Here is a 12,542-nt window from a genome sequence, read left to right as displayed (position 1 = left end):
CTTGCCTTTATTCCGAAGGTGGTTTCGGAGTTTCACTTAAACCAGTCATTTGTGTTACCATCCATGGATAAGGATATGGATGGTCAGGAATACAGGAAATTGTGGCTGTTGGATGTTCTGTGGCACTTATTGCATTATGTAGAGGTTACAAACTAGTTTCGGAAATCTGATAGGCTTTTTGTTCTTCACCAGGGGGTGAAGAAGAAAAAGGAGGCAGCTTCTTGGGATACAGTGGCTCATTGGATTAAGGAAATAGTGACAGCGGCCTATGTGGATTCCAGGAAGCTCTGAAACAAGTCAGAGCACATTCAACCTGGGCTCAGGCGGTTTTATGTGCAGAATTGCGTTTGCTTCCTCTGGTAGAAATCTGTAGATCAGTATTGTGGTCATCTTTGCATACATTTGCCAGGTATTACCGACTGGATGTGGCAGCGCGAGAGGATTCTGCCTTTGCTTGGATACTGCTGCTTGGGCCTCAGGCAGCCTCCTGCCCTTTGGGAGAATAGCTTTGGTACATCCCACTGGTGTGGATTGGCATGCCTGGGATGAAGAAGAAGGTGAAATTAATTCTTACCTGATAATTTCTTTGCCTCGAAGTAAATCAAGCCAGTCCACCTTCCTGCCCTGGGCTACCTTGAGGATGGCCAACTTTCTTCTATGTTGCTAGATCCTTGTTCAGAAAGAAATGAGGTTCCAGGAATTTTCATGCAGCTGGTTGCCCACAAATTGGGTAAGTGAGTTCCATTCTTCTAAGATACTCCGATTGTCCTAAGGGACTATTGTTAGCAGAGCTGAGTCCAATGTTTCTGTTTAAAAAAAAAAATTTTGAAAATCCACAAGGTTAAGTTGAATAGTGTTTGTAGGATGTGATAATATTGTAAATCTTTAGTGGTTAGTGTCCACAGTTTGCTTTTGGAGAAATACTGGCTGGTTGGTGCCTGAGCAGAGTTATATGAGGATGACTATTAGCGAGTCCTTGTTCTGTCTCCATCTGCTGGTTGGCTGCACAACCCACTGGTGTGGTCTATCTTGTCTTACTTCGAGGAAATGAAATTATCAGGTAAGAAGTAATTTCACCTTTCTTTCTATAGGATGTAGCTCTTCATCCTCTTCATTAGTGGAGAATTGATATAAATTATTATATCAATGGTATTTGACCCCTGCATAGTTGCAAAGCATGTATCCAACTACCAATGGTAAATGTTGATGTGGTTGTGGGGCATGCGGGATGTTCTTCCATATATGGTGGTTGTGTCCTGTAATACAAAAGTTCTGGGATTGAGTCTCTACTTTTATTATGGATATAGTGGGATGTACTGTTGTAAAAGATTCAAAGTTCTTTTGTTGAATATTCCGCCTCATGACTTGAGAACCTTTTTCCTGGTTTAGGAGTTTTTGAACTTGAAAGTACTTAAAAAAAATCTTTCTGCCACTGTGGAAGTCACAATGAACGAAACAATGAAGATTATGCGACTAATGCAACAAGAGATTAAGTCTCTTAAAGAAATAGTTTTAGATAATCATATGGCGCTAGATATGTTGCTTGCTAACAAAGGAGGGGGTTTGTCAATTTATAAATTCTTCTTGTTCCTATATTAATAATGATGGCAGTATTAGAAAATCACATGCAAGCCATAGATACTCTACTATCACACCTTACTCACTTTACTGACACACAAAAATCCCTCATGGGATGTCTTTGGTTTGGGGAAAAAAAATGCTAAGACTTTTGGGCCAAAGGTTACTAATAATACTTATAACAATATTAGTATTCCTTCTTGTTTTTATGTGTATCCATTCAATGCATTTTTATGTTATGTAAGAGAAGCATGCCTAAAAATAATGGTCTCAGCATCCCTTACAGGCCGATACAGTTACCCTGCTCTTGGACGCGCGTTTTCCCTTACCCCTTATTCAGTAAGGGGAGAAAAACGCGCGTCCAACCCACGGCACATAATAGCGCCCTCAACATGCAAATGCATGTTGATGGCCCTATTAGGTATGCGTGCGGGATACAGAAAGTAAAATGTGCAGCCAAGCCGCACATTTACTTTCGGAAATTAGCGCCGACCCAAAGGTCGGTGCTAATTTTTTCCAGTGCCGGGAAAGTGCACAGAAAAACAGTAAAAACTGCTTTTCTGTGCACCCTCCGACTTAATATCATAGCGATATTAAGTCGGAGGTCCCAAAAAGTAAAAGAAAGTGTAAAAAAAAAAAAAAAAATTTTGAATTCGGCCCGCGGCTGTCGGGTTGAAAACCGGACGCTCAATTTTGCCGGCATCTGGTTTCCGAGCCCGTGGCTGTCAGCGGGCTCGAGAACCGACGCTGGCAAAATTGAGCGTCGGCTGTCAAACCCGCTGGCAGCCGCCGCTCCTGTCAAAAAGGAGGCGCTAGGGATGCGCTAGTGTCCCTAGCACCTCCTTTTCCCCGTTTTTACCGAGTCACCTAATTTAAATACAGAATCGCGCATGCCGGGAGAGCGGGTGTTCGTCCGCTCTCCCACGGACTTTACTGTATCGGCCCGTTACAGTGCCCCAGAATGTATCCTCAGATGAATAATTTAATAGGTTATGCACTATGAGTGAAGGTATAATAGAAATTTAAGACAAGCACTGCCCCCTGGACCCTAAGGAGGGACTGTGATAACATTTATTAGAGGCATCTGTTAGTGGAAAAATTACCAGAAGAGTTCCAGGAGGCATTGCTAAGTTTTGAAACTGTGTCTGAAACTGTCTCACACTTAGATAACAGAAAGACAAATGTATCTCTTTGTAGTGTTAGATACCACAATGAAGAGTTATAAAAAAAATGTCTTCAAGGTTGGTTAGTATTCTCAGGACACTTAGGGGAATGTTAATGTCAGCAAATGTTTTTCACCTTGTGATCTTAAATCAAAGGAGTGTTGTACTACTCTCCTGGGCAAGAAGTGTATTTAAGTAAAGTCAATTAGATATCTGATTAAATCAGGCTCTCCAACTTTGGATCTGACTTCTTTATGCGCATAAGAATAAAAAACTTTTAATTCTGAGAAACATACAGTCTCTGTTGTTGTCCTTGGTATAACTTTTTACATTGTACTTGCAACCTTCTAAACAGACTATTCACCTACTCGGCAATAGCTGCTAACTGTATTTTAGCAGCATGGTGGAAAAAAGTGGAACCACTACCAATTCCTGTGGTCTACCACCAGGTGAAGATGATACATTATATAGAAAAGTTGACTGCTCTGCTGCATGATACTATCCCTAGATTTAAAGTGATAAGGGATCCATTCCACTCTTGATTGGAGAAGAATAACATTCAAACTTCTAAGCACTAGACTCGTGATAGTCACTGTTCATTGTACAGTGTGGGCTTCAATTTGGTTTTGACAACTGGGCTTGGATAACATTGTGGGGGTAATTGAAGATGAGGGAGGGGAGAGACAGATAAGGTAAAGGGTTACTTATATGACAAAACATTGTATTCAAGAGGAAGTTGTTGTATTATTGCTCATGAGGATATTGAGTGAATAAAGAAACAATTATATAAAAAAAAAATCTCCTTGAGGGAAGGGGGGCTGCGGAAGGGTTGAAGCTCTGTAAATTGATCATTTCTGTATCCTGATGTACAGAGAGTAGGAATCTCTCGCCTGCTATTAATCTGCATAGTTTTGCTGTGGAGGGATCACCTTATCAGATCAGTATGTTTTTATTTTTAAGTGACAGATTAGGGATTTTTACTTTTTTTTTTTTTTTGTCTGTGGGTATCTAAGAGGCATAATTTAAATAGGTCCGTTAAATCTTAATAGTTTGAGCTGCATACTTTCTGATTTGTTATAAATTTGTACATTTTGATCTGAGAGAAGGGGAACCAGCATATGTTGTGGTGCATGATATCAAACTGTGATACAGGATTTTAAAATCCTGAGATTAATCTGGTACTGTCTTGTTTTTGCAGATGACAGCATTCTCCATCTGACCTTCTATTACCTCATGAACCTGAACATAATGACTGTAAAATCCAAAGTTACGACTGCTTCAGATCTGGCCATGGCTGTCAGTGCTGGGTAAGCTGCTTCAAGGCATGCAAGGTTGGGAGAGGCCCCAGTTTGGTGCTTCAGTTCTGCTGGACAGGCAGTGCATTTTCTGTTGGAATCTCCTATTGTGGCCTACAGTTGAACTTTGAATACAATTTCTGTCTTGGGGCCAGCCCCTTGGCTCAAGGTCCAGTGTGCATCATATCTGTCTGGCATGGATAAGGATCAGATGCACTATGGGAGGAATGAGCTGAAGTGCACAGAGGGGGGGGAAATGAATACCACTACTGTAGTGAACCTGTGAGCCAAAGAAGCAGAGTTGAGGGGAAGACTGAGAAGAGACTTCCTTCTTAGACAGAAAGGGAACGAGTCATTTGGGGTATGCCATCTGGGATGTGAAGGGTCAGAGGGAAAATGTGAATAAAAAAATTAAAATGCATTCTTATTGCTCATGGTTTTGCAACAGGAAAGGAGCATTCACAGTGGTTTATTTTTTAGGGCTAGATTCTGTCTCACTTAATAATTAGATGTTTATGCAATCTTGCCTAGATCAGTCCTATACTGTGCATGGGCCATGAAAGCACTAGTAAGACTTATTGAGAGATTTCCAGCAGAAGGAGCTGTATCCTAGCCAAAAGATTAGACAGTGATGTGAAACTCATCAGCCTGTTGTAAAGGCTGATGCAGTCCGTCTGGTGGCTTCCTAACAGGCCGATACAGTAAGGAGCGGTAGGAAGAGCTGCGTTGGTGCCGGGCACACCCACGGTTGCCGCACGCACAATCCGGCTCACCTACCACTCGATACCGTATTGAAATGTCATGCAAATGCAAGCTGCATCCATGAAGCGTTAAGCCCGCGCAACCCATTTTACTGTATAGAGCGCTATACAGTATTTATTTATTTTATTTATTTATTTAAAAATGTTTCTATACCGTCGTTAAGTTAAATACCATCACGACGGTTTACAGAAGGGCACGATAAAGAGAAATATGGGTGGTATAGATTACAAATTACTCGTGTGCCATCATAGTACGGTAACAATGTAAAATAATAAACTAGGTGTGTAAATTAAACCTGATTGTTAGGAACAAATTAGGCAGTTTGATTTTAACATTAATATGCTTATGTAGGTTACTAAAAACTTCTAGCTTGGTGCATCCTTATTGCTCAACTATTTTTCTCCTTTTCTTTATCTTTATAAAATGCTTGTTTAAAAAGCCAGGTTTTCAGATTAGTTTTGAATAATTTCAGATTTGTCTGTAGTCTTATTTCGAGTGGCATGGTATTCCAGAGTACAGGACCAGCCAGTGACAGTGCTCTTTCCCTTACTTGCGTGAGATGTGCTGATTTGACAGAGGGGATGGTTAGAAGAGCCTTATTAGCAGATCTCACATTTCTCTGTAGTCTTATTTCGAGTGGCATGGTGTTCCATAGCACGGGGCCAGCCAGTGACAGTGCTCTTTCCCTTACTTGCGTGAGATGTGCTGATTTGACAGAGGGGATGGTTAGAAGAGCCTTATTAGCAGATCTCACATTTCTCTGTAGTCTTATTTCGAGTGGCATGGTGTTCCATAGCACGGGGCCAGCCAGTGACGGTGCTCTTTCCCTTACTTGCGTGAGATGTGCTGATTTGACAGAGGGGACAGTTAGAAGAGCTTTATTTGCAGATCTCAGGTTTCTTTGTGGTACATGCACGCGCAGTGCCGTGTTAAGCCAGTTGGCTTTATCATCGTGGATTAGTTTATGGATTATACAAAGTGCTTTATATTGTATTCTTTGTTAAACTGGAAGCCAGTGGAGTTCAGCAAGTGTTCCTGTAATATGATCACTCTTTTTTTTTTTTTTTTTTGCCTGTCAAAACTCTGGCAGCGGAATTTTGCAATATTTGCAGAGGCCAAATTGTAGATTGAGGTAGTCCTAACAGCAGGGAGTTACAATAATCTGTGCTAGCGAATATCATTGCTTGTAGAACTGTGCGAAAATTGTTAATCGTTAAGAGGTTTTAGTCTTCTTAGGATCATTAGTTTTGCATAACCTTCTTTTATTTTCTGTGAGATGTGTTGTTCCATGTTTAGCTCAGGGTCAATTATTACTCCTAGATCCCTAACTTTTGTTGCTAACTCGGTGGTTTGAATATTTTTGATTGTGAATGTTGGTTGTGTGTGGTGAGTGTTTTTACGTTCAAGATGTAAGAATTCAGTTTTGTCAGTGTTTATAACCAATTCCATCTGGTTTAGGAGCTGTTTGAAAAATTTGGATTGTGAGCCCCATAGGGCTCACAATCCAAATTTTTTGTACCTAAGGCAATGGAAGGTGAAGTGACTTGTCCAAGGTCACAAGGAGCCACAGTGGGATTTGAACCCTAGTTTCCCTGGTTCCATAGCCTACTACTCTAACCACTAGGCTACTGGTATACTCTGTGGTTCTGTCTACCAGCTAGCCACTGCTGGGGGCTTCGTTAACACAATTCAGGGTTTCTTATTGTCCCATTAGTCCAGACACATGAGTTTTTCTCCCCTACAAGCAGATGGAGATAGAGAAGAAAAGCTTTTACTATACCAGTGGTACATAAGACGGTGTGCCACCTGCAGTCAGTTTGTATTCTCTGTCTCCAGCAGTTGGTAGAGATGCAAAGCCTGCAGTCGGTCTGAAGAAAAGAGAAATTAACACAAACCTAGAAATGACGGCATAAAAGGACCGAATGGTCCATCCAGTCTGCCCAGCAAACTTATGGTAGTATCTGCCATGCAGGTTACCCCCATACTTATCAGTTTCCCAAAGCGTAAAGGTAAGGGCCCTCTGTTACTGTCTGAATCCCTGTTACCCCCTGCCATTGAAGCAGAGAGTGATAATGGAGTTGCATTAACAGTATGTAGGCTTATTGGTTAATAGTAGTAGCCGCTGCAGCAGCAAGTTACTCCCATGCACTCTTTTCGTCGTTTCCATCTTCTAGTTTTTACGGATCCACAGTGTTTATCCTATGACCTTTTGAATTTTTTCACTGTCTTTATCCTCATTGCCTCCGGAGGAAGGGCATTTCAGGCATCCACCACCCTCTCCATGAAGAAATATTTCCTGATGTTGTCCTCCATGAAGTTTCATTTTGTGACCCCTAGTTCTACTGATTTCTTTCCAACAGAAAAGATTTGATTGTGCATCATTAAAAACTTTCAGGTATCAGATCTCCCCTGTATCTCCTCTCTTCCAGGGTATACATAGTCAGATCCTTCAGCCTCTCCTTATAGGTCTCCTGATACAAACCCCACACCATTTTGGTCTCTCTTCTCTGGACTGCCTCCATTCTTTCTTTATCCCCCTTCAGGCATGGACTCCAGAACCGAACACAGTATTCCAAATAAGGTCTCACCAAGCTCCTGTACAAGGGGATTATCACCTCATTTTTCTTACTGATTATTCCACTCTCCTTGCAGCCCAGCATTCTTTTGACTTTAGCTATCACCTTGACACATTGTTTCACCATCTTCAGATCTCCAGACATTATTACCCCAAGATCTCTCTCCTGGTCCATGCACATTACTGCACCCCAGATGCATGACTCTGCACTTCTTAGCATTGAATCCCATCTATCAAATCTTCGACCACTCTTCCAGCTTTCTTAAATCTATTTTAATTCTCGCTACCCCTTCAGGTGTATCCACTGTATTTCAGATCATAGTATCATCCACAACTAGATAAATTTTACCTTCTATCCTTTCTGTAATGTCACTCTTAAAGATATTGAACAGAACAGATTCCTGTGTCACTTCTCTTAATGCAGCTCTCTCTTCAGAGTAGGTTCCATTTACAATTACACACTTGACTTCTATCAATCAACCAGTTTGTAAATCACACCACCATCTTGGCGCTCACTCCCAAGCTTCTCGTTTTATTCACAAGCATTCTATGTGGGACCATATCAAAGGTTTTGCTGAAAAATAAATAAATAATCACATCTAGCACTCTTTATTTATTTATTTATTTATTTATTTATTTAAAATTTTTATATACCGACATTCATCCAGGATATCATATCGGTTCACATTGTAACGCAAAAACAAACGCACGGCATGGCGCTTTACATTGAACAGTAAAAACATGATAACAAGGCATTAACGAGAGGGGGGAACAATAACATGGGAAGTTATTCCTCGATCCAATTCTCAAGTTACCCAGTCAAACAAATCAATCAGATTTGTCTGACAGGACCTTTCTCTGGTGAATCCATGCTGCCTCGGGTCCAGCAACCCACCAGATTGTAGGTAGCTCACTATCCTTTACTTAAGCAGTCTCCATTAATTTTCCCACCACCAATGTGAAGCTAATCGGCCTATAGTTTCTGGCCACCTCTCTCTAACCACTCTTGTGAAGCAAGGCTACAACTCTTGTGAAGTGAGACTACCACCTCGCTTCTACAGTCCCGCGGCACCACTCCCATTTCCAGGGATCTATGAATAGTTCCTTAAGTGGACCTGCCAGCACATCTCTGAGCGCTCTCAGTATCCTGGTGATTTTTATCTGGCCCCATGGCCTTGTTTGCTTTCAGTTTGCCTAGCTCCTCCCATTCATTCTCTTCTGTAAACAGAGTTTTGTCTACTCCAACCCCATCTATGGTTTTGTTAATCAGCATCATGCCTTCTCCAGGTTCTTCTTTAGTGAATACCAAACTGAAATATTTGTTAAATATTTCTTCCATTTCTTCGTTACTCTCCACATATTGCTTCTTGTCACCTTTCAGTTTCACTATACAACTTCTGATCTCCCTTCTTTCGCTGATATATCTGAAAAATGTTTTGTCTTCTCACTTTACCTCTTTGGCCATCCTTTCTTCTGCTTGACCTTTTGCTTTCCTTAATTCTTTCTTCGTCTCCCTCAGTTTTAACATTTTTCTCTGTTTCTTTTTTGGGATCCTTTATACTTCTCGAATGCTGTTCTTTTTGCCTTTGGTTTTTTTTAGTCACTTCCTTAGAGAACAAGATTGGTTTCTTTTTCCTTACTCTTGTTTACTTTTCTAACATATAGAGTTATTGCCTTTGTAATAGCTCCTTTTAACTTGGCCCACTGTTGTTCCACCTCACCCATTTTCTCCCAATCTTCCAGTTCTTCCTCCAAGAACGTCCCCATTTCGACAAAGTCTGTTTTTTTAAATTCAATACTCGGGTCTTCATGTGTCTATTCTGTATCTTATTTGCAAAATCGAATCATACCTTCTGTTGATCACTGGTGCTCAGGTGGCCTCCTATCCAAACATCAAAGACATTATCACCATTAATAAGCACTAGATCAAGTATCACACCCTCTCTCATGGGTTCCATTACCATTTCTTTGAGCAGATCCCCTTGAAGAGCATCCACTATCTCTCTACTTCTCATAGATTTTTCAGAAGGGATACTCCAATCCACATCCAGAGGATTAAAATATACAACTACAAACACTTTTCCCTTCTTTCCCACCTTTTGGATGTCTTCTATGAGTTCTCTGTTCAGTTCTTCTGTTTGAGTCGGTGGCCTGTAGATCACACCAGTAAAAATGGTTCCCTAAGGACAAGGAGCTTGGTAGTCCTCATACATGGGTGACATTAGTTGGAGTCCAGCACATGAAACTTTGACTGACACACTGAGCATGCCCAGCATGCCACTGTCCACACGGGGTCCCTCTTCAGTCTTTTTTCCGCGAAGCTGAAACCTCGCAACTGTGGAGCTTGCATTTTTTCGATCAAATCTTTTTCTTTCTGAGTCCCGTTGGGTCCCTCTGCCTGTTTTTCTCAAGTTTTTCCCTTGGTATTGGTAAGATTTGTTTTTCGGTTCTTTGCAGTTGCTGACGGCGTCGCCTCCTGGTGGCTGCCGGTCATCGACTGCGCACCGCATTCTTTTTGCCAAGACATCATTGGGCTTTTGCCCAATGTGCCCAAGCTAATCGGCCTGACGATGTCCATCACAGACCCCCACGAGGTCTATGTCCTACACCTGGGGTGGCACAAGATGTCCATGTCTGTGACCTTCGTGCCCAGGTGATCCCAAAAGGTTGCCGGGCACACCTGGACAGGATGGAGAAGCTGTTTGGTGCCAAAAAATCGGAACCCTTGTCTGGTCCAGGACTTCTACTCCACAAGTCTTGGCTTTGACCTCCTTAGTATCTCCTCCACTACCGCTCCTCAATCCCGAGGTAGTGGCAGAGGACTGATCACGATCTATATCTTTGCGGTCCAGATCGGGTTCCTCTCCATCTGTGTCAGTCCCAGGAAAGGACCAAGATGAATGCCGGGAGAAGTCCAGGAAGCACAGACACTGGCCTTCCTCCTCGAAGCCATCAGACTACGGGAAGTTATCGACTGGTTCTGTGCTTCCCCCAAAGTGGTCCCGTGCTGAGGAAGTCGCACTCTCCAGTCCTCTTGAGGAACCACGGCGCTCCCCACTGATGCCGGTGGAAGGTTCGGTCCCCCCCCCCCCCAACCGTGATTCCGAGGGTGATCTGCTGCCACTGCCTCCTTCAGCAGTCTTGTCCTCGGCAGCCTTCAAGGAGGAGTTGGAGAGGCGCGTGCAGTTGTGGGTGAGCCGTGCCCTGCAGGGCATCGAGCCTCTGGTTCCACTGAGACAGCAACCGCTGCAAGAGCCAACTCCTTTGATGCTTGTGCCTCTGTTGGAGTGACTGGACTTGCTGCTCGGTGTCCTACTGATGCAGCCAGGGCCGATGCCCTGACCGCTTTCATGATTGAAGGGAGCATCCATGCTGCCTCCATTGGCTCCTATTCTGGTGAGTGACTCCTCGGATGAGGAGCGTCCATTGGGGTCGATGGCACCCAAGCCGCGCATGACACCCCACCAGCCTCTAGCACTCCCGTGGCCATCGGGACCAGTGCTCTCGATACCCCCAGCGTTACCGATGCCTGAGGATCCATCGGTGCCGCCACGGCTCCAGATTTCACCAGTGCCTCCAGTGCTATTTTCAGTTCCATCAATGCCCCCGAGTCATTCCGGCTCAAAACTTAGGGCTCAGGTCGGGGTTCCACCTCCTGCATCTCAGAGTAAAGGGAAAGGCCCCATATGATCCTTGGGAAGGTGATATGTCTTTCTCCTCCACGGAGGAATCGTAAGATTTACCTTCCGAACCTTCCCTGCCAGAGGAAAGAAGGAAATCCCCTTCAGAGGATCTGTCCTTTGAGGGATTTGTCAAGGCCATGGTGGCATTTGTGCCTTTCCAACTATTAACTGCACAGGATTCTCGCCATAAGATGCTAAAAATCCTGCAATTTATTGATGCTGCTAAGGAGATTGTTGCAGTACCAGTGCATGATATTTTTAAGGAGCTGGTCAACCAGTTCTGGGAGCGACCTATCTCCATTCCTCCAGTGAAACGCAAAACGGATGCAGTCTGTGGTCCAACCCACCACCGGCTTTGAGCGCCGACAGCTCCCTCACCAATCGGTGGTGGTGAAATCAACCCTAAAAAAGGCAAAGAGGCTCTGGACTCATGCTTCGGCCCCACCAGCTATGAGCACAGAGCTCTGGATGCTCTTGGATGCCGGGTATTCCAAGGTTCAATGCTAGCAGCCAGGATTGCCTTATATCAGCTTTATATGGGCCAGTATTCCAGAAATCTTTGGAAACAGGTTCAGGAATTAGGGGAATGTCTCCTGCAACAATTTCGGGAGGAGTTTCAGAGAATAGTTCAACAAGACCTTGACTGTGACAAACACGATGTAAGCTCGACGTATGATGCATTTGAAACAGCTTTGAGGGTTGCAGCAGCAAGCATTGGTGCTTGTTACATGGCTTGGCTACGTGCTTCCGACCTCCAGCCCAAAGTGCAGGACTGTCTGGCAGGTCTTTCCTGTACGAGGAGAACCTTTATGGGGACAAAAAGAAGTGGTGCACAACTGAAGGATATCACGAGATCCTTCAACAGTTGTCAGCCAGCACTTCAGACACCCAGCCTTCTGGCAAGAAGCCTGCCAGGCAATACTCAAGATAGCCCTTTTACCGGCCATGCAAATATTATCCGCCAGTGTCCAGAATGAGAACCTAGCAGGTGCCAGCTAGGCCGAGGTCACAGCAACCCGGTGCACCCCGTCCAGCCCCAGCCCCTCCTCAGACTCTTGTCATGAAATTTTGATTGGTGGCCAGGGAGCTCGAGCCAGTTCTTTGCCGAGCAATGAATTTCAGTTACCTGGGCCATTGGGTCCTCTCCTTCGTGAGGCAGGGGTACAGATTGCATTTCCAACAAACTCCTACTTATTCTCCTCTGTCTTCAGGGGAGAACCGTAGAGAACCAGCAGATACTCCAAGTAGAGCTCGCCATCTTCTTAATGGCTTGCTCGTTCAAACCGGTCCCACCTGGCCAACAGGGAGATGGATTCTACTCTTATTTCCTGATTCCAATGAAAACTGGTGGCCTTCACTCCATACTGGACCTGAGGGCGTTAAACCGTTTTATTGTTCAGGAAAGATCCAAGATGGTCTCATTGGGAACAGTAATTCCTCTCCTCAGGGCTGGGGACTGGCTCTGCTCCCTCAATCTCAGACGCAT

The 12,542-nt window shown here is 43.8% G+C and overlaps 1 protein-coding gene across 3 annotated transcripts in view; it reads left to right on the top strand.

Moving 5' to 3' along the window:
* THOC5 (THO complex 5) overlaps positions 1–12,542 on the top strand; it is a 435,920-nt gene that overhangs the window by 275,810 nt on the left and 147,568 nt on the right. For all 3 annotated transcript variants that reach the window (XM_029619746.1, XM_029619745.1, XM_029619747.1), the window contains one exon: positions 3,940–4,048. In XM_029619746.1, the coding sequence (XP_029475606.1) occupies positions 3,940–4,048 (109 nt within the window). The remainder of the gene's footprint in view (positions 1–3,939; positions 4,049–12,542) is intronic.

The sequence above is a fragment of the Rhinatrema bivittatum genome, chromosome 11, assembly GCF_901001135.1.
Source record: "Rhinatrema bivittatum chromosome 11, aRhiBiv1.1, whole genome shotgun sequence".
NCBI lineage: Eukaryota > Metazoa > Chordata > Amphibia > Gymnophiona > Rhinatrematidae > Rhinatrema > Rhinatrema bivittatum.
The sequence above is the reverse complement of the archived record's forward strand: the minus strand, read 5'-3'. Positions and strand labels throughout refer to the sequence as shown.